The following is a 22,508-nucleotide window of genomic DNA, read 5'->3' as shown; positions in this document are numbered from 1 at the left end:
TGTTTCTTTTCCTTTAGAGAGTCTTTGACTCATATATCCTTTAGTTGGTGTTAGTAGAGTCTTTGACTCGTGTTTTCAGCTCTTTTAGAGAGTCTTTGACTCATTTATCCTTTAATTGGTGTTAGTAGAGTCTTTGACTCATGTTTCTTTTCCTTTAGAGAGTCTTTGACTCATTTAGCCTTTAGTTGGTGTTAGTAGAGTCTTTGACTCGTGTTTCTTTTCCTTTAGAGAGTCTTTGACTCATATATCCTTTAGTTGGTGTTAGTGGAGTCTTTGACTCGTATTTTCATCTCTTTTAGAGAGTCTTTGACTCATTTATCCTTTAGTTGGTGTTAGTGGAGTCTTTGACTCGTATTTCTTTTCCTTTAGAGAGTCTTTGACTCATATATCCTTTAGTTGGTGTTAGTGGAGTCTTTGACTCGTATTTTCATCTCTTTTAGAGAGTCTTTGACTCATTTATCCTTTAGTTGGTGTTAGTGGAGTCTTTGACTCGTATTTCTTTTCCCTTAGAGAGTCTTTGACTCATATATCCTTTAGTTGGTGTTAGTGGAGTCTTTGACTCGTGTTTTTCATCTCTTTTAGAGAGTCTTTACTCATTAATCCTTTAGTTAATGTTAGTGGAGTCTTTGACTCGTGTTTCTTTTCCTTTAGAGAGTCTTTGACTCATTTATCTTTTAGTTGGTATCATTGGAGTCTTTGACTCGTGTTTCCGTTTTTAGAGAGTCTTTGACTCATCTGTTTCATTTGCAGTATTATTAGAGAGTCTTTGACTTCGTTATCTCATTTCAGTGTTATCAGTTGCTCTTATTAGAGAGTCTTTGACTCGTTTATCCTTTAGTCGCTTTTATTAGAGAGTCTTTGACTCATTTATTCTCCAGTTACTGTCATTAGAGAGTCTTTGACTCATTTGCTCTTATAATAGTATTATTAGAGCATAGTTGATTTGCCGTAAGTGTTTGATAGGTAGAGAGTTCGTTTCGAACTACGTTGGCTTGATCCTCTTCCACGAGGTACGTAGTGCAGCTTGGGATCCACATCCCAAGTCCAGCCAAACCTTTAAAAATAAAAATTTTAAATCTTTCAAAGTTACAAAAATATTCAAACCATTTTCAAAAAGATCTTCCTCTAGAGTTAGGAGTATGTCCTAGCTGTTTAGGTTGTGTTCTAGAGTTAGGAGTTTGTCTTGATTTGTATTGATATGGTATGTCCTGTCGTGTGAGTGTCCCTAGAGTTAGGAGGCCTCGAGTCGATCGGTTAGACATTTAGTCGAACCGATGGCTAGACTAGGCATATAGTCAGCCCGTGGTTTTCATTAGGTTGCACAGCCTAGTTACACATAGGATTGTAGGAACCACCTGCATTAGCCTAAGGCTAATCAACTTGCATTAGTTAGGGCATATAGGGTGTCCTAAAATCCACAATTCACTGGAATTTTAATAATCATACAAGAAGCTTTAATAACTGGTTCGGTCTTTTAGATCGAGTCTAGGATAGAGGGCTAGATGTCTTAGGCATCATAATTTAGAATAGGGCATCGAACTACGTGGGCTCCGATTCTTCCCGAGGCCGGGATACGTAGCGCAGCTAGGATGGATGGCCATTCTGGTCCGAGTCCAGTCCTGCATTAGAGTTAGGACTTGTCTTGTCCCGTCATACATAGCATAGATTTGTGTCTCATGTTTTGATATGTTTTCTTACTTTCTTGTACTGATACTATACCTTTGGTTGTAGCTTGCATGTGCGTGTCCACCAGAAACTTAGACACCCATTAGGCATGTCACTCATAACCTAGCTTTGCTTAGGTGACACATTTTTCATTTCATTTTACGTGTTTATTTCTCCATTCTCAGGAAATGCATGCTTAGGTAGACGATTCCTGAGGATTGTTCCCATTTCACATGATTTTTACTCAAACTTCTTTGGAATTAATGAAAATGGCATAAGAGACCAAGTGCTTGCACTCGGGCGAATTGGGGGTGCTCTCAGACCTTCCCCATTCGTAACCAGGCACGAACCCATATATATTTCTGGTTATCCATTGCACAGAGGATTTGATTTTAGGGTTCCATGGCCTATCCATGGATGGCGACTCTGAGTTCTTTTTAGGTACATCTCGGTTTCGAGCCCTGGCTCCTGATCAGGATGTATCTCATTCGTTTTGTATCGCCACTTGTGCTATGCTGTGAGGGTGGCATCCGTTTCGAGAGTTCCTTGGCAGAGCTCTCCTTCACATTGTGGAGATCTTAGAGGATTGCTGTGGGGACCTCGCGTCCCTCGCCGCACTCGTCCTCTCAGGATCGGGGTCCACAATGAGCAATGAAGCATACTATGTATAACACTAGGTGTACTTGTGTTATACATATTAGGTATGTTTCATACGCATAGTACCCGATAGATTGAGTTCGGAGCCCTACTTTGTTTTATATATTATGTATATACTTACTGGCCTAGTGAAACCCAATTAGGAAGTACCCGTGTTTATATAAGTATATTGCATTCATATAGGGGTCGAACATGTGTTGCTCACGCATGTGAAGCCTAGAGTTAGGAGCCTTGTCTCATTTGTAGACTAGGGTAGCTCACCTTGCGTGGCTACAGCACGGTCTTAGTACACTCACTGATCTGTCGCAAGTCGAGACTTTCTCGACTCCGTTAGATAGATTACGGCTGGTGCCCCTGGTTAGGATATATGTATATGTGAATATACCTATATATATACTGATTATGTATATTAGGGTTCTCTTAGTTGGAGTTCCTTATTCATTTCAATTGGTTATATCCATTCTCTGTTCAGATCTAAATTTAGTCAGTGGTTTTGCTTGTCGTTACTGCGGCCGCGATCTGTCCTTTGATCTGTTGTCCATTGGATTTGACCTGTTGTCGTAGGTTCTCACCCTGGGTCAGCCCTTCAGTTGATCGCCATTATCTAATGACCATATTTCAAGCTCATCTTACCCCCCATTATTCGCATACCCTTTGGTTGAGCTGTGGGAATCCTTGGTGTAGCCGTTATGCTGCCGGATATTGTCCAGACCACTTTTGAGCATAACTGCTACTTCTTAGAGTTAGGAAAAACCATGAGTTTACCTTACCTTGACTTTCTTGTTTAGCGTCGTTATGCTGTCGGATTTTATCCAGACCATTTTCGGGCATGACCGCTATTTCGTAGAGTTAGGAAAGCCATGAGTTTACCTTATCTTGACTCTCTTGTCTAGCCGTTATGCTGCTGAATTTTTTGCAAAAATATTTTTAAGCATAACTTCTATTCTTTAGAGTCAGTTTACCTTGTTTTGATTCCCAGTCATAGCCTCAATTAGCTTAGAACTCATTTTTTGGTAAAAACTTCAGGTTTGGTCAGCTGTATTTGCACCCTTTCAGTTTCACTAAGTGCGTGGCCTGTATATGTCGTTCTCGTGGCCACAATTTATTTGCTACTCGTTGATTGTATATTTATTCTTTTGTTGTGTCATAAATTCAATTTTTGCATCTATTATTGATTAGGATATATGCTTGTCTGTTTACTTATCTCGTCTTGAGATCTGGCCGGTAGCTTGTCACTGTTCCTATGGCCACGGTCTATCACTTTGATCTCCTCGATTGTATAGTTATTGGTATTCATCGCTGGATTTAAATCCGGTCTATGACCTACTTCTGTCATTTTGTGGCTGTGATTTATTTCCTTATTCACCGATCATCTTTGATCGCTGATGAAAAATTTGGTGTCGCCGATTGTATCCTCCCCTTATAATTGATCATCAAGTTTATCCTTATCATTTGTTTATGGATATCTCCATTCTCTCTGATTTTGTCGTTGTATGAGTGTTAGGTTTGATCATGGCGAACAACGTGTTGAAGAGTTGGATAAAGGAGACTATTAAAACTCTTCCGTGTGAGCATTCAAAGCGGAGCATGGCCGAGAAGTTTATTAGTGCATTCAATCATTTGAGCATACTCGGCATAGACTGGAAGTTTCTCCAAGCAGCTGCCAATCTTTGGGATCCTACTCTTCATGTCTTTAGATTCGGTTCATTTGAATTTTGTCCTATCTTTGAAGATTGGTGCGTCTTATTGGAGCTCCCATCGGAAGGACTCTGGGTCCAACCTCTGAGTCCAGATGACCCTCATTCCATTTTCTGCAAGTTGTTCAAAAATACCACGGTTGACGCTCTGTCATATTTTACAGACACAGGTGTGCGAGTTCAAGACCTCATCAAACTTTTTTCTAAAAATATCGACCCTGTCGACTCCCGTTTTCAGAGTTGTCGGCGCAGTGCCTTGATTTTCGGTGTCTTCGCGCGTTATGTCGTTCGTGGAGATTCTTATAATGCTCCTTTGGCCTTGTTAGCTGTGGTGGATCAAATCAATGAGGGAAGGAATCTTGTTCCCACCATACTAGTAGAAACTTTCTCCGGACTGGACCTTATTGCTCGTCAGGAGGTTCATGATAATTTCTTTGGGTGTGTCAAACTGCTTTATTTGTGGCTTTGTGAAAAACTCACCATCCTTCGGCCGCAGAGCTCCCTTCAGTACACCCTCAAGGATCACCTTTCGTGGCAACCAATGGCCAATAAACCCCAATCCATTGATGAGTGGCATAATTGGTTGCAGCACGTGGAGAAGGATCAATTTCATTTGGTGAGTCATTCATGCTTGCACGTTATCACTAGCACCCACCCATATCCCTTTGTGTATCTTATGGGTTTGGAAAAGTCAACCTTTTATGCACCAACCCGTTTGCTTCATCAGATCACGGGACGCCCATGTTCTCCCGGAACTGTAACGCCTCCTCCTTGCGAAAAGCTATCTCCTGATCTTATCAATACCATTGTGGCTGCTTGGAGAAACAAGGTCGTAGAGAGGAGATTTGGCTTAATATCTAAGGTCCGATGTGGGGAATTAACAGGAAAGCTCGTGGGCAAGAGAGCTCGGATCGAAGAGCTTTGAAGATTCCTTTTCATGAAATTGTCATTTTAATTTCTTCAAATTTCATTGTAAATGGTTACTTTCATCCAATTGTTAACAAAGACTAATGTTTTGATTGTAACTACATTTTGACTATTGATCAATGGAATAGCATTTATGTCTTTCTCTTATCTTATTTGGTACAGAATACTTTATCTCAATGCTTATCGTTTTAATTTAGTATGTTAATTTCCAATTCAGGATTCTAAAATCGAGCAAACATCGCTCCCTCAGGTGTCAGTCAACCTGCGTGGTCTAGACAGTCAACCACGTCTAGACTCATTCGTCAATTCGAACCGCTAACCTTACCTGAACAATCTGCATCCTCTTTATCTGAATCATCTGAATCCCTAGAATCTGTCCAAATGGCTGAACCCAATGATGCGCTAACTAAAATTCAAGAGATGATGGTGAATCTTACCCGGGATATGGCCTTTATGAAAGAGGAGATGGCCCAAATGAAAGCTCAGTCTAATGAAAAGGTCTCTACTTCTAGAGCGCCTGCGGTTCAACCCCCTCCCGCTATACCGGCAAATCCGAGCCCTGCAAATTTGAACCACCCTTTCATTTCACCAGTAGACGTCGACCTAGAAGAAGGGCAGTACGCTGAAGAATATTGCATTCCAGATGTGGCCCAGTATAATAAGGAAAAACAGGTAGCTGATCAATTGGAGAAGCTGACAAAAGAAATGGAAAGCTTGAAGCATCAAGGCCCAAAGCAGTTCGATATATCTGAGCTGATAATGTCTCCGGGAGTCACCTTGCCCCCTAAATTCAAAACCCCCGATTATGACAAATATGATGGGACTGGATGTCCCCGGAATCATATGAGGTGGTTTATTGAGATGTCGCAGCAGTGTGGGCTATCTCCTGAGCAAATGGCCAGGGTCTTTCCAATGTCTCTTACTGGGGTGGCGAAGAAGTGGTTTCTGCGTCGGAAACCCGAAGAGGTGAAGACCTTGCAAAGCATCTCCAACAAATTTGTAGAGCAGTTTTCTATGGAAGAAGGGATAGAGGTTACCAAGAGGGATCTCAAACAGTTAAAGCAAGGTCCTCTGGAGACCTTTACCTTTTTCATCCGTCGTTGGTGTCGAAATTCTGCCCAGCTGAGCGAGAGGCTATCAGAAGAAGATCAGATCAAGTTGGTGATCAAGGGTTTGTCGCCGCAGTATTTCCATTTTATGTCCCCTCAGCATTACACCGATTTTGACCATCTGATTAAGACTGGGACGAGGACTGAGGATGCAATAGCTAAGGGTCTGAGGGCCAGACTTCCATCAGACATCAAGGAAGGAAAGAGGCCCGTGGTCGTACAGAAAGAAGTTGACCACGTAAACCATGTTCGCCCAGCGGCCAGGACTATAACAGAGGTGGCGAGACCAGCGCCGGCCCCGGTAGAGCAGAAACCTCAGAGGCACTTTGATCCCTTACCATACCCTTTACCTCTGATTCTGAAAAAGTTGATAAGGGATAAGAAAATCAGATTACCTAATATTAGGCCAGTACCTAACCCGTTACCCCCATATTGGAGAGCAGACCAGTATTGTGAATACCACAAAAATTCGGGTCACCTCACTGAAAGATGTCTGGCCTTAAAGCATGCGCTCCAGACTATGTTAGAGAACGGAAAGCTTGAGGTGGAAAGGCCCAATGTAACTCGGAATCCCCTTCCCAATCATCGTGCAATTCCTCCTCCTACAGCGAATGCCATTTTTGTCGAGGAGCCGGTTCTTGATCCATCCATTCTCATTTGCGCAATCACTCCTGATGAACCTTATATTCTAAGATTTGATCCTGAAGAGATCGAGGAGATGGAAAGGGAAAGGTCTTATGCCCTATGGAGGGGGAGCACCAGTTTGGCAGATTCGTCCTCTCCATGCGTCCTTCGATGTGAGGATGTTGAGGCAGAAAAGGAAACGCCTTATGTTCTAAGGATGAGTGATTTTGAAGAAGAGGAGGCAATTGAAGCTCCGTATGTTCTGAGAATGGATGCAGATGACTTACTTCTATTGGAAGATCAGTGTGACGAGCTTCGTCATGTTACCCGAGGTGGCCGAGTGTTTAAGCCCGCAGAATTGAGAGCAGAAAACCCCGCAGAAGCAGTGAGAGCAGCCGAGAATCAGGGGCAGAGTAGGCCGAGTGCAGATGAAGAAGAAGATAATCTGTTGAAGCAGTTGAAGAAGACCCAAGCAAACGTTTCCATTTGGGGCCTACTTATGTCATCGTCTAAGCACATGAAGGTTGTACTCAAGGAGTTGAATGCTGCTCAGGTGCCAACTGAGATCACTCCCGATGAGTTGGTAAGCCTAGTCGCTGTAACGAGGGCTTCCAAGGTGATATCTTTCACAGACGATGATTTACCTCCTGAAGGGAGTGACCATGCTCATTCACTCAAAATTACCGTGATCTGCAACAAGAAAAGGGTACCTGAAGTACTAGTCGACAATGGGTCCGCTCTGAATATTTGTCCACTGAGTACTGCTGCGACTTTGGGCTTTGGACCTGGAGATTTTATTCCCTCAGAGCAGGGTATATTAGCATATGATGGCACCCGGCGAGATGTCATCGGAACCCTGGCCACTGAAATCCAGATTGGGGGAGAAGACTTTGACATAGAATTCCAAGTTTTGGATATTAAAGCTTCTTTCTTGTTGTTATTGGGTCGACCTTGGCTGCATAAGGTCGGAGTTATCCCTTCTACCCTTCATCAAAAGTTGAAGTTTGTTCATAACGGCAGGGTAGTGACTGTGAAGGGTGACCCAGATTTAGAAATTGGACAAATTTCGCAGGAGCTCGTAGTTGGGAAAGAAGCCGATGTCAGCTTGACAGGTTTTTCACTGGAGGTGTCGGTCATATCCATGAAAGAAGCCATGGGCGAAGAAGTTTTCTTCTTGACTAGCACCAACTCGAATGTGGTCAGGATGATCCGTAAACAGGGTTATATTCCAGGCGCAGGGCTGGGCAAATATCATCAAGGCCCTACTGAGTGGCCTGTGTTCAGAACTTTCAATGGTCTCTTTGGCCTGGGATATGAGCCGACCGAGCAGGAGGTCAAGGAAATGAAAAGATACATGCTGAAATGGGCCGAGTGCCGCCGCCGGGGTTTAGAATTGCCTATGGGGCCAATCAGTCTGATCAGAAATGGCATTTTCAGAAAAGAGGGGGCAGATTTTCCGTTTTGCAGGTTTGCTGAGCCGTGGACCGATGATGTGACAGGGCAGAGGTTTCCAGGTTTCGAAATTTTCTTTAACCTAGAGTTATCAAAAGCGCCAATGAGTACGCAGATTACTGAGGCAGCACCGAAAACTGATTGGGCCGATGTTTTAGAGCCGGGCTGTCTGAATGGCATGTTTCAGATTGAATATCCAGTGGCAGCAGTGGTTGGCAGTGAGACCAAAGCGTCAGAGGTGGCAGTGATAGGCAGAGATGCATTCATTCTGAACCCCGCAGAGTTAATCACCCCAGCCGAGGGACCCTTGACCAACTGGACCTCCCAGGTTTTACCTCGAGTAGTCTTTCAGTATAGTCCCGTTTCCTCAAAAGAGTCAGTAGTCTCTAAGTATACGTCTACTTCCCACTCTGATATTGAGTTTGTTTATTCTAACGATTCTTTTGATGCAGGTACTGTAGAAGTTGGATCTGGTTCCGGAGTCGGTGACAAGTCTCTTTCTAATAAGGTCGAGTCCAAGAGTACTTTAGATGATGAGTTTATTTCTTCAACTGCACATATGCCAGAGTTGGCTGAGTTCAATGTTGAGTTGTCTGTTGAGTCTGTGAATACATCGTTAGAGTCCAATACAATGCCTGCTATGGGCTATTCCATTCTTGATGTAACCAATACTATGAATGAAATGAAAGACTCTTTTACATACATTCCTGTTTCTGTTTCTCCTGTTTCCATTTCAAGTACTGAATCTGCTCTTAAAACTGATAATATTAATAATGATAATAAAGATTCCTCTGACGAGGATGCCGACGAAACTCCCCTTGAAATAAAACATATGATTCAACAAGAGGAGAGTCGCCGAGCAAGACCGCTCGAAGAGGAAATTGAAATCGTAAATATTGGTGACGAAACCCTAATTCGGGAAATACGAATTGGCAAAACTTTATCTCCCGAAGAGCGTGAGGAATTAATCACTTTACTTAAGGAGTTCAAGGAAGTCTTTGCTTGGTCTTATGATGACATGCCGGGATTGAGCGAAGACATTGTCCAGCATCGGTTGCCTTTAATCCCTGGCGCGAAGCCAAAGAAGCAAAAACTCCGAAAACTTAAAACAGAATGGGAGTTAAAGGTTCATGACGAAGTTAAAAAGCTATTAGAAGTAAAATTTATTCAAGTTGTTGAATATCCAGAATGGCTAGCGAATATAGTGCCGGTGCCCAAAAAGGACGGAAAGGTCAGGATGTGTGTGGACTTCAGGGACCTCAACAAGGCGAGTCCGAAGGACGATTTCCCGCTTCCGAACATTGATCTTCTGGTGGACAATACAGCTGGTCATGCTCTGTTGTCTTTTATGGATGGGTTTTCAGGATACAATCAGATTAAGATGGCGCCGGAAGATATGATCAAGACAGCGTTTACTACTCAGTGGGGAACTTACTGTTACAGAGTAATGCCTTTTGGGTTGAAGAATGCAGGCGCTACTTATCAGAGAGCTGCGACTGCTCTTCTTCATGATATGATCCACAAAGAAGTCGAAGTCTATGTAGATGATATGATCGTCAAGGGAAAGACTCGGCCGGAGCATACTGTCTCTTTAAGAAAATTCTTTGAAAGAATCAGACAGTATCAGCTTCGTCTGAACCCTAGCAAGTGTGTATTCGGGGTTACTTCAGGAAAGCTACTGGGATTCATGGTGAGCGAAAGGGGAATTGAAGTAGATCCTCAGAAAATCAAAGCGATTCAGGAGATGGAACCGCCGAAGACTGAAAAGCAGATCTGAGGTTTTCTCGGAAAAGTTCAGTATCTGAGACGGTTTATAGCTCATCTGACTATGACCTGTGAGCCTATTTTCAAGCTTCTGAAGAAGAATTCATCGAAGAAATGGACCGAAGAATGCCAGGTGGCTTTTGAAAAGATTAAGCAGTGTTTGTCCTTACCTCCGGTTTTATCCCCGGTCATCCTGGGTCAGCCATTATTGTTGTATTTGTCCATCACGGATACGGCGATGGGTTGCATGCTTGCTCAGCAAGATTCAGGGTCTAAGAAGGAGAGGCATGTATACTACATCAGCAAGAAGATGCTAGAATACGAGGTGAAGTATACAATCTTAGAGAAGACCTGTCTAGCATTAGTTTGGGCAACTCAGAGGCTCAGACATTATTTGTTATCAAGCAAGGTAATTCTGCTTTCACGGATGGATCCGTTGAAGTACTTGTTTGAGAAGACTGCTCTTACGGGAAGGACCGCAAGGTGGTTATTATTGTTATCTGAGTTCGACATTACTTATGTCACTCAAAAATCTGTTAAAGGGCGGGTCATCGCAGAGCATTTAGCTGATTCCCCTGTGGAAGAGAGCGCATTCCTGAAGGCTGAATTTCCTGATGAAGAGATTATGGATATTGAAGAAGATACTCCAAATACCAGATGGACAATGTACTATGATGGTGCAGTCAACAACCAGGGTCAGGGAATAGGAGCAGTACTCGTATCCCCTCAGAAGGAGTATATTCCTATATCTATCAAGTTGCAGTTTGAGTGCACCAACAACATGGCGGAGTATGAAGCTTGTATTGCCGGACTGGAGGCAGCCTTAGCTTTGCAGATTCAAGACATTGATGTGTTTGGAGATTCCATCTTGATCATTTACCAGACTAATGGAAAATGGAAGACTCGGGAAGATAGATTGATCCCGTATAATGCATATCTCGAATCTTTGGTCCAGAAGTTCAGGAGTATTACATTTACTCACTTGTACAGAACAAAGAATCATTTTGCTGATGCTTTGGCTACACTGGCTTCTATGTTAGACATTTCAGCAACAATGGAGGTCCAGCCGCTTACAGTGCGATTGCAATGGGAGCCAGCGCATGTGAACGTTATCGAAATAGCAGCTAGGTGTCCAGATGGAAAGCCCTGGTATACAGACATCAAGAATCTCATATCCAGTGAAGGGCATCCACTTGGGGCTTCTGGGAAAGAGCGCAAAACCCTTCAGAAATTAGCTGCCAATTTTGTTATTTGTGGTGGTCAGTTATATCGCAGATCTTTTGATGGGATCCAGCTTTTGTGTGTTGATGAAGACAAAGCAGTTGAGCTTATCGAGCAGACCCATGAGGGAGTTTGTGGACCTCATATGAATGGGAAAATGTTGTCAAGAAAGATTTTGAGACTTGGATTCTATTGGCCCACAATGGAAGCAGACTGCTTCGCATTTGTGAAGAAATGCCATAAGTGTCAAGTCTATGCAAATCTTATTCATGTACCTCCTTCGGAGTTGCACTCTATGACTTCTCCATGGCCGTTTTCAGTATGGGGAATTGACATAATTGGGAAGGTTCATCCGAAGTCTTCGAGCGGGCATGAATACATTTTGGTCGCAATTGATTACTTTACGAAATGGATTGAAGCCGCTTCGTATGCTTCCATTACTTCGAATACAGTTGCAAAGTTCATCCGTGCAAACATTATTTGCAGATATGGGGTACCTCATGAGTTAATCTTGGATAATGGTTCTCACTTCAAGAAGGAAGTAGCGCACTTGTGTGTAGAGTTTAAAATAAAGCATCACAAGTCGTCTCCTTATAGGCCGCAGACGAATGGAGCCATTGAAGCAGCAAACAAGAATATCAAGGTAATCATCAGTAAGATGACAGAAACTTACAAAGACTGGTCAAACAAGCTTCCTTATGCTTTGTGGGCTTACAGGACGTCGATCAGATCTTCTACAGGTGTCACTCCGTATTCTTTAGTATATGGAATAGAAGCAGTTTTGCCTGTTGAACTTAGAATTCCATCTCTAAGAGTGATGATAGAGGCAAGCTTGCCAGAATCTGAATGGGCGAAGGCCAGACATCAGGAACTGCAGATGATAGATGAGAAGAGGCTACGAGCTCTGTATCATATCCAGGGGTATCAAAGGCGGATTGAAAGGGCGTTCAATAAGAAGGTTCGGGTCCGAGATTTGAAACCAGGGGATCTTGTCTTGAAGTCCTATAGGGCACCGGTATTTGATCCGAGAGGAAAGTTTCGTCCAAATTGGTCTGGTCCTTATATTGTCGATGAAGTCCTGCCGGGAAAAGCCGTAAGACTCCTCAATGAAAATGGAGAAAAATTAACAGAACCTACAAACCTGGATCAGTTAAAGAAATATTACGCCTAAAACACTGGAAGGCCATCTTTGGACGACCTGAGCCTTTTAAGCCAATAGCCCCAGATTTCAAAAATGAAAACCCTTTTTTTGGCTAAACTCCTTTGAGCCAAAAGCAAAACCTCTTTATCAAACTTAAACCAGGGGCATCTTTTATGACTTTCGTCATAAAAGATATTAACCTCGAACTACGCGGGACCTGATTCCCAATTTCTTTGGGGATACGTAGGCAGTCTGGAGGATCCAGATTCGGTCTAATTGCTCAAAACTTACCAAATGTCATCCTGTTTGAACCCAAGCCTACCTAAAAGTCCTTCTGGTGTTATTGGCCCAGGTTTGTGGAAAAAAATAAAAATAAAAAAAAAAAATGATGGAGTCCTGGACCCGCTAGACTGAAAACCCGCAAGGGCGGTCTAGGCAAAAGTTAGGGTCATTCACCCGCTAAGTTGAAAACCCGAAAGGGCGGCTTAGGCAAAAATCAGGGTGCTGAGCCTGCTGGATGGAAAAGCTGCAAGGGCAAACAGTCTAGGCAAAAATTAAGGCGTGCGGTCAGCTGAATCGACACCCTAAAAGGGGCAATTCAGTATGGCAGTGATTTCACGAAGGGTGGCTTTCGAAAGCCGATTGTGCTTCCGTTTTGGGCATTACTTCAGAGTTTGAGTAAGCGCCAGCATAATTTTTTCTGATACTTCTTCAAGTTAAAGTGGTTAAAACTAAGTAATCCAAAGGAGGTAGTAACCATGACTGAAATACCGAAGAGAGGAATGAAGCACTTTTAGATACGGTATTCAAAGGATCCTAAGAGCGGTAGACTGTTACCACCTTAAACATGTATCAAATTAAGAAGCAGATTCAGTCTCTTTTAGATTCGATGTTGTGCATTTGTCAAAGTTTTCGTCTGTCATTTGTCAAAGTCTCGTTTATCGTGTGTCAAAATCTTTCATTGTCAGGTCAAAGTCAGGTCTTTAAGGTCAAGTTTAGCCTTTACTTCTCTTGAGGCTGGGGCGATAAACTTTAAAAGCAAGAAGTTGCATCTCCTGCGGACAGAGCCGAACAGAGTAGAGTTCAGAAGGGGCAATTTTTCAAGTTTACTCGGAATGTTATCACGAAGTGCAGGAGGAAGAATGCTTTGAGCAGAACCCATTTTCCTGTATTTGTAAAAGCTTTGTAGCCTCAAGTATTTCTTTGAAATGAAAGCCTTCAGTTGAACCCTTGCGTTTGGCTCTCTTATGAATCTTGTAATGGAAATAAAATCATACTAGGGGCATCTTTTATGACTTGGTTTCCCAAGTCATAAAAGACGTCGAACAAAACTTTAGGGTTGAGATGGCTATTCTTGTCAAATAAAGATAAGAAAATCTCAAACATCTCTTTTCGAGCTAGGCCCCTTGATCAGTTTTTTTTTAGAAAAAAAATAAAAAATAAAAAATAAAAAAAATCCAATCCTCGTTGGAATTTAAAATTGAGTTTTGTTTTTTTTAAAAATATAGGCAGAGTTTTGGTTTATTTATTTAAAGGGGCCAATGCCCGCGAGATTTCATCGAATGCCTTTGAGTTATACCTGTGGTAAAGGTTATGATTTCCAGATCTATTCCAGCTGTGATATGTCTTAACTATCTTTCCTCCTCTCTGACCTCTAGGAGGTTAAGTTAGGAGCGACCTGATCGTCATTTTCAGAATAAAAAGCTTGAGATATCATCCTTTCCGGTATTGAAAGTTTGAGTCTTCTCAAACATTCCTTACCCGTTTTGAAATCCGGTATTGAAAATTTGGGTCTTCTCAAATATTCTCTACCCGTCTTGTATTCCGGTATTGAAAGTTTGAGTCTTCTCAAACATTCCTTACCCGTTTTGAAATCCGGTATTGAAAATTTGAGTCTTCTCAAATATTCTTTACCCGTCTTGATTGATCTGGCTATCGATTCCAGGATAAAAACTCGATGTATCATCATCCTTTCCGGTATTGAAAGTTTGAGTCTTCTCAAACATTCCTTACCCGTTTTGAAATCCGGTATTGAAAATTTGGGTCTTCTCAAATATTCTCTACCCGTCTTGTATTCCGGTATTGAAAGTTTGAGTCTTCTCAAACATTCCTTACCCGTTTTGAAATCCGATATTGAAAATTTGAGTCCTCTCAAATATTCTTTACCCGTCTTGATTGATCTGGCTCTCGATTCCAGGATAAAAACTCGATGTATCATCATCCTTTCCGGTATTGAAAGTTTGAGTCTTCTCAAACATTCCTTACCCGTTTTGAAATCCGGTATTGAAAATTTGGGTCTTCTCAAATATTCTCTACCTGTCTTGTGTTCCGGTATTGAAAGTTTGAGTCTTCTCAAACATTCCTTACCCGTTTTGAAATCCGGTATTGAAAATTTGAGTCTTCTCAAATATTCTTTACCCGTCTTGATTGATCTGGCTCTCGATTCCAGGATAAAAACTCGATGTATCATCATCCTTTCCGGTATTGAAAGTTTGAGTCTTCTCAAACATTCCTTACCCGTTTTGAAATCCGGTATTGAAAATTTGGGTCTTCTCAAATATTCTCTACCCGTCTTGTATTCCGGTATTGAAAGTTTGAGTTTTCTCAAATATTTCTTTACCCGTTTTGGTAATTTCATAATCCAGTTTTGAGTCTTCTCCAGTATTCTTTACTCGTTTTAGCCCCCGATAATTAACCAAGTGATTCTTGGTTTAAATTGTCAATCCAAATCTTCATTCTTCAATGTAAACACCGAGTTAAGAGTTGGTGAGAGGTTATCTCCCATTTGCTTTCAGTCTTTGAGTCTCATAATGTTACTTTGTTATTTTACCTTTGTGAATCCCTTTTTAAAATCAAAACTCAAAAATTTGCTTTTCCTTATTTTCGAGCCGGCCAAAATGTGTTGTCTTGTCAGCTTTGCCATTCGTGTGACCAGCACACTCTACCAAAGAGGGGCATCTGTAGACACCCCATTTTGACCGTACCCTAATCCCTCCCTGTTGGAGCAAAACCACATCAAACGAATGATTTAGGACCCTAAATTTCTTACCAAGTTAGCTTAGGGTCCCACCAAGGTCCCTGTAAAATTTCGTCGCGATCTGAGCCCGTTTGCCTAGCAAACGAGCTAAGACAGTGTCGTGGGGCAGGTTCAGAGGGGCGGTGATTTAGCCAGAAATGCGGTTGTGCTGGAATTTGGAAAAACAGTTCAAATTTGCCATTTTGGGCTGTCCAGGAGGATATGTGGGTGCACAGATTAGTGTACAACTTAATTGAGGGGTGCATTATCCAGAAGCTGGGCATTTCTGTAAATACGAAAGATTCCTTTCTTCTTTTTCAAGTAATCATTAGACCCTAATCTAGCTTAAGGGAGGTTAATGGTTATGATTAGTTGGGAGAGCATCTTAGGAAGCTTCCTTGGAAGCTTCCTAGTTGGTTATGCCTCCTTTGATCCCAACCCTTGAACAAAAAGGCAATTTGGAGGGTTGGGATCAAAAGAGAGAAGATATTTTGCAAAAATTCCCCTCCCCTGTTTCCTACCTGGACCACTAACCCTATATAGAAGAATACCAAAATACATGGATGGGGGCTGCCCATGTAACAGCAGGGCTTTGAACAATATCATTTCTATTTTTCTCGCCCTGGCCAACCCCCTTGCTGTGTAAAAGAGGGGTCATTGAATGCATTAGAGGGGTGTCCATGAAAGAAGGGGGGGCATAATTTTTCATGGTCTTATAAGAGACCATCGAATTAGGGCAAAAGGGAGGATTTTCTTTTTCTGGTTTTTTCTCTCGTTCAAAGCCGAGAAGAGAGAAAGAGAAAGTGAGAGAGGAAGAAGAAGAAGAGGGAGGAATCCGGCCACCCTTGCCGGAATCCCACCACCTCAATACCCATTTCCCCTAATATCCAAACCCATTTCAACCCTCCCTATTCCAGCCATCTCCTCCGATCTCTCTGGCCGGAATCCGGCAAGACACCGGCCTCATCAATCCCATTCCCACCACCACGAACCACCTCAAACCCATTCTCCTTCTTCTTTCTTCTCTTATTCTCAAAACCCCTAAAAATCCAAACCCACACCCACCTCCTCCATTTTCTTCTCCACCGGAACTTTTCCACCGGAGCTTCTCCACCCCAGCCACTCTTCTTCGCCCAATCTAAACCCATCTCCTCTGCAAAAAAATCCAAAAAAACCCAAAACCCCCTTTCTCTGCAACTTGACCACCATCTCCACCTCACCGTCTACCGGTACCCTCCCATCTCTGGCCACCACTCTATTCTCATTTCTCTTAAAAACCCAATATCCAAACCCATCTCATTTTATCTCTGCAAATCCAGCCCCCTTTCCACCTCCGGCAAACCCATTGATTCCGGCAAGCTTGCCGGAATCCGATCAAACCCACACCGGCCTCCTCCCCCTCTGCAACCCATTTCGAAAAAAAAAGAAAAGGAAAAAACAAAAGAAAGAGAGAAAAACAGAGTAGCAGAGTAGCAAAGCAGAGAGAGAGAAAAAGAGGGAGAGTGTTGTCTTCTCCGGCCGAACTCCTTGTCGGCCGGCCACCTCTATTATACCATTGCCATCCCTACTTTCACCTATAAACCCATTTCTCATGTCCTTTACCATTTCATCACTGGATTCCTATTTTCTTCGGCAAAACCCTAGAATCCGGTGGACAGCCGTTAGATCCGAAGATCTGCCCTCTTTTTCTTCACTATTTTCATCTAGACCTAACCCCATCTTCATCTTCTCCCATTTTTTTTAAAACCCCTAATTAGCCCAAAGGAAAACCCTAGATCTAGCATACCTTGACTCAGATACATCTGTTTTAAAATCCGAGGGTCTGGGACGTGGATCTCGGTCGTTTGCTTCTCTGATTTCTCCATCACTAATTGCTTTGCATCGGTAATTATTCCTTGTTAATTGCACTGTTCAGTTAACATTTATGTTTGTTGCTGAGATTGACTTTAAAATCATTAAACTTGTTCTTGTTTTAATCTTTTCCTTTATTGAACAAGGTTTGGTTCATGATCTGGTCATTACCTGGTTGTTTTGATGAAGAAGCATTAATCTCTGGATAGCATTCTAGTAGTAGATCTTATCTTCTGATTTTATTTGGATGAGTTGAATAGATTTGCTAATATTTGTGTCTGTGAACGGATCTGCTGATGTTTGTGGCTCTCAATTCTCTTGACCTGTGATTCTCGATCTGATTCAATGATAAGTGGTTTTCTAAGCTTTTAAACTATGTTTGGAGTATGATTTGAGCATTCGTTGATCATTTTGTTAAAAAGTTTAAGTCTCTAAACATCATTATAGTAGTAAACTTTCTCTTTTTGCTTTATTTGGAAGAATTGAATGGATCTATTAACATTTGTGTTTGTGGATAAATGTTATATTTCGTATGTTGGTTTCAGTTCTCAAGATCCGTGATCCCCCAAATTGACTTGATGATAAACGATCTGCAAAGCTTATGATGATTGATATTTAGAGCATGATGTTTTTTTTATTATTTTGTTGGAATAGGTTCAGTCTTTGAGCAGTATTTTGAAGAAGATTTCTCTTCTAGTTGTTCTTTTCTTTGGGATTTTTTTTTGCCCCCCCTATTTTGATTTCTTTCCCCTTAGGCTTTAGGGATCCCGTTTCCCTCTAAATTACTCTACCGCGATATGGTGGGTAAAGAGGCTCTTCTATCGGATCCCCTTTAGCCGAAGGGTGTTAATGCCTTTTAATCGTCAAAAATATAAAATAAAAAAAAAACACATCAAAGCATCCTTTTAGCTACCCTTGCTTAGCAGCGCAGGTAATGTACGTGGCCTCTCTTTAGTTCATTTTCACACATAATTCATGTCAATTAGTATGAAGTAGGAGTGGCAATTTCGATTTCCCTTTGATTGTGTGTTTTCTTTAAGAGAGGATTACTAAATATCAAGTGATTGGGCATGAAATTTCTAAGGTTTTATTCGGTTTTTTTAAGTAAATCATGTTTAGGCATGCCAGCTGCTTTGGGGAAAATTTCAAAAAAAACCTGCGTGCTGTAGACCCACTGTTGGCACAAATCTGCTTATATTTCACTCTCACATTTTTTACATTTGAATCTGCACAAGTTGATGCCCTGTTATGTATTAAAATTTGTACAAATTGAAAATATCATTTAATGTGTTTCTATAATCTGTTGGAAATTTAATACTTCTCTTTCATACTAAGCTTTGAGTTAAGGTTCGAAGACGGTAATAAATGGATTATTCAGGTGAGACTATCTTGAGACTTATGATATTTATTTCTCTTTTATTCAAATAAATTGTTTAAGTGGAGAAGGAAATCAGATGACTACTCTATTCGATGTTATCGACACGACTACTGTCTGATTTCAAGGCGGTTTGTAGAAATATTATGTGTATTGAAATCAGATGATTACTTTGGCATCATCTGATTTCGTTGGAGTCCCCGTATTGGGGTTTGTGGTTGGCTTTGAAGTGTTTAATATCATTTTTTCCTTACTTCATTAGGCTATCCAACGGCTGGTCTGGACTAATTTATGTTGTTTATCATTTTATGATTGCTATAAGTTGTGCATTTTTTAATTGAAAATTCTTCTTTGCTTAGCACTTGATTTATTTTTATAAGAATAGAATGGAATTTGCGATTACCTGGTAGCCTTTTCTTCTCTCTTTGATAGACTAACACAGTCTTATAGTTTTCTGTTAAATTTCTTTAGATACTAGAATCCCCTCTCATTGCGGGGGCGATGAAGGCGCTAGCCCAAGCCCATCCTTAGGGGACTTGCTCAGTCCAAGTAGCATACCCCTCATTTGTATGTAGGAGACTTGCCCAGTCTTGCTAGCATTTTTCTCTATCCTACCTTTGTGTCTAAGAGACTTACCCAGTCCCATTCTCTTGCTAAACCTCCTCTTTGTGCGTCGTTTGGTTTTGAGAGAACACCTTACTCGGCTTGGCAGCATACCCCTACCCTTATGGGTATTGGGTTGCACATTTGTTGCATCCTAGGGCTAGGTAGCTGTCCGGCCCGGCTGGGTGTTTCACCTTTGCCAACTATGCACAGGGTCTTTTATTCCTTTTTACTTGTGAGCTTCTCCTTATTCGATAGTCCATTCGCATAGGAGTCGGCCCTGATTAGAGAGTCTTTGACTCATTCATCCTTTGTAGTGTTATTAGAGTCTCTGACTCATTTGTACTTCCTCCCTAGTGTTATTAGTTAGGAGTTTTTCCATTAGAGACTAACTCAGTCATATAGAGCCTTCCCTGCTTAGGATCTTAGATTGTTTTCTTTGTTCTTGGGGCACTATCTTTCTTGTTGTGGTTTGTCTCTTTGAGACGCCAGTTTCTTGTTGTGGATCGTCTCTTTGAGACCTTTGTTGCTTGTTTGGGGTTTCCCCTTTTTGCTTTAAGGCTTTGCCTTAGTTTATGGTATTACTTGCGTGTCCCCTTTAAGATTGAAAACATTTAAAGGTTTAGAGCATTGGAAAAGCTTTAAAATCCAAAAACATTAGAAATTTAAAACTCAAAAACATTTGAAAACTTTAAAAATATCAAAAACATATGAAAATATAAAAACCTTAAAAAATCTGAAGTGTGAGTGTTTCTTTTAGAAGCGTAGTTTGAGAGTTCATTTTGAACTACGTTGGCTTGATCCTCTTCCACGAGGTACGTAGTGCAGCTTGGGATCTTCATCCCAAGTCCAGCCAAACTTTGTAAATAAAAAAATGCTTTAACCCTTCAACTTTAAAACCTTGTTTTTAACAAAAATCTTCCTCTAGAGTTAGGAGTTTGTCCTAGATAGAGAGTTTTAGAGTTAGAAGTTCGTCTTTGATTTGTTGTGTGCTTGTTTGTGTTTGTTTTAGAGTTAGGGGTTTGTCCTAGCTAGGAGTGCCTCCGTCCGGTTAGTTGGCGATTCACATCCCCAACTGATGACTAGGTCTTGGATACGTTAGCAATCCTATTGTTTTCCTTAGGGCATACAGCCTAGTTACACGTAGGTTGTAGGAACCACCTGCATTAGCTTAAGGCTAACTTGCATTTAGTTAGGGCATATAGGGTGTCCTAAAATCTACAATTCACTGGAATTTAAATAATCGTTCAAGAAGCTTTAATAACTAGTCCGGTCTTTTAGATCGAGTCTAAGATAGAGGTCTAGGTGTCTTAGGCATCCTAGCTTAGAATAGACGCGAAGAACTACGTTGCCTTGATTCTCGTGGAGGCGGGGATACGTAGGCTTCTTTGGATGAACATCAGACCATCCGAGGACTCAGGCCAAATCGTTTAAAGTCTTATGATTTGTTGTGTTGTTATATTGTGTATTTTGTTGTGTTTTCTTACTTTCTTGTGCAGACCCTATACCTTTAGCTGTAGCATGCATGCGTTCGTCCACCAGAACTTAGACACCTGTTAGGCATGTCACTCATAACCTAGTTGTCATTAGGTGACATTTATTTCGGTTCTCTTGTGTGTGCTTATTTTCATCTCCGAGACATGCATGATTAGATAGACGTTTTCTCGGAGATGTGTGTTCCCATTTCATATGATTTTCGCCCAAAACTCTTCGAGGTTAATAATAAATGGCATAAGAGACCAAGTGTTCGCACTCGGGCGAATTGGGGGCGCTCTTCGGACATTCTCCATTCGTCATCAGGCACGGACCTTCTGTATCTCTGGTTATCCATTGCAAACAGAGCATTTGTTTTGGTTCCATGGCGTGTCCATGGATGGCGACTCTGAGTTATTTTTAGATATATCTTGGTTTTGAGCCCTGGCTCCGGATCAGGATGTATCTCTTTCTTTTTATAGCGCCACTCATGCTATGCTGTGAGGGTGGCAACAGTTTCGAGAGTTCCTTGGCAGAGCTCTCCTTCACATTGTGGAGATCTTAGAGGATTGCAGGAGGGATCTCGCGTCCCTCGGCACCGTCCTCGGATCGGGGTCCACAGTATGGTAAAAAGTCTTGGTGTTGGTTCGCATTGGGGTTTCTCTTTTGTTGAAGCTATTAGTGCTTCGGGGGGCATTTTCATAGCTTATGACGAATCTAATTGGGTTAGGTCCGAGGAATGGAAGGGTAGGTTTTCAATATCTATTGTCCTTCGTAGGGTGGAAGATGCGGCTGTGTGCTTGTTTTCTGGGGTGTATGGTCCTTCTCTTTGGGCGGATAAGAGGTTGTTTTGGGAAGAGCTAAACGGAGTTAGGGATAGGTGGTCCTATCCTTGGTGTATAGGGGGTGATTTTAATGAAATTAGGTTTGTTTGTGAAAGGTTAGGATGTCGGAGAGCAAATCAAAACATGGCTGCTTTTGCAACTTTCATTTCAAAGCATAATATTATTGACCTTCCATTATCTGGAGCTAGGTTTACTTGGAGCAAAGGTGAAAGTCTTAGTAGGATTGATCGATTTCTTATTTGTCCTGGTTGGCTGAATTTGGCTCCTGAGGTTCTCCAAAAGACTCTCGTTCACTCGGTATCTGATCATTGTCCTCTTCTCTTGGATCTTAGAATGGAGTCTTGGGGACCTCCTCCTTTTAGGTTTGAGATTTCATGGCTTCAAATTCCCCTCATGGAGGAAAGATTGGGTGTTTGGTGGGTAGCGCATAAGTGTGAGGGTCCAGCGGATGTGGTTATTGGGCAGAAGCTTAGGTATGTAAAGAAAAAGTTAAAGGAATGGGTAGCTGAAAGAGGTCAAGCTGATTCGAGTAGAAAAGTTTGGCTAGAAAATAGAATTGGTGATTTAAATGTGTTGGAAGAATCTGGATTAGGGTCCGTAATTTCGAGGGAGGAATTGGGTAGGGTTAAAGAAGAGCATAAAGGACTGCTGCTTCATGAGGAGATAACGTGGAGGCAGAAGTCGAGAGTGAGATGGTTAAAGGAGGGGGACAAAAATACGGCTTATTTTCATGCTATGGCCAGTGCCAGAAGAAGGAGAAATAGGATCGAGTCTTTGGTTGACAATGGAATCAGAGTGTCAGGGAAGGATGAGGTTACTAGAGTGATCTTGGATTTTTATACGTCCCTGTACTCGTCTGAGGGTATCATGAGACCTCTTCTAGAAGATTTGGAGTTTAGTGGGCTGAGTATGGCTCAGAGGGTTGCATTAGAGAGTCCCTTTGAAGAAGAGGAGGTTGAAAAAGGTGTTTTCTCTATTAGTAAGGATAAGGCCCCTGGTCCTGATGGTTTTTGTTTAGCTTTCTTCCAATCCTGTTGGTCGTATGTAAAAGGGGATATCCTGAAATTTTTTGAGGAGTTCTATCATGG

General features: G+C 41.8%; 2 protein-coding genes across 2 annotated transcripts; both read left to right on the top strand.

Moving 5' to 3' along the window:
- The first annotated feature begins 10,142 nt into the window (after window positions 1–10,142).
- LOC143857559 (uncharacterized) lies at window positions 10,143–11,620 on the top strand. The gene is made up of 3 exons (XM_077368032.1): window positions 10,143–10,657; window positions 10,886–11,246; window positions 11,603–11,620. The coding sequence occupies exons 1-3, from the start codon at window positions 10,143–10,145 to the stop codon at window positions 11,618–11,620; spliced, it is 894 nt and encodes a 297-aa protein (XP_077224147.1).
- Window positions 11,621–11,774: 154 nt separating this feature from the next.
- LOC143857558 (uncharacterized) lies at window positions 11,775–17,729 on the top strand. Its single transcript, XM_077368031.1, has 2 exons — window positions 11,775–12,131; window positions 17,670–17,729. Exons 1-2 carry the CDS (start codon window positions 11,775–11,777, stop codon window positions 17,727–17,729), a joined length of 417 nt encoding a protein of 138 aa, XP_077224146.1.
- Window positions 17,730–22,508: the final 4,779 nt, after the last annotated feature.

Source organism: Tasmannia lanceolata, unplaced genomic scaffold (genome assembly GCF_043159265.1).
Source record: "Tasmannia lanceolata isolate RefF3 unplaced genomic scaffold, GAP_Taslan_0.1 ptg000025l, whole genome shotgun sequence".
In the NCBI taxonomy this organism is placed as follows: domain Eukaryota; kingdom Viridiplantae; phylum Streptophyta; class Magnoliopsida; order Canellales; family Winteraceae; genus Tasmannia; species Tasmannia lanceolata.
This window is presented reverse-complemented; position numbering and strand designations above follow the sequence as displayed.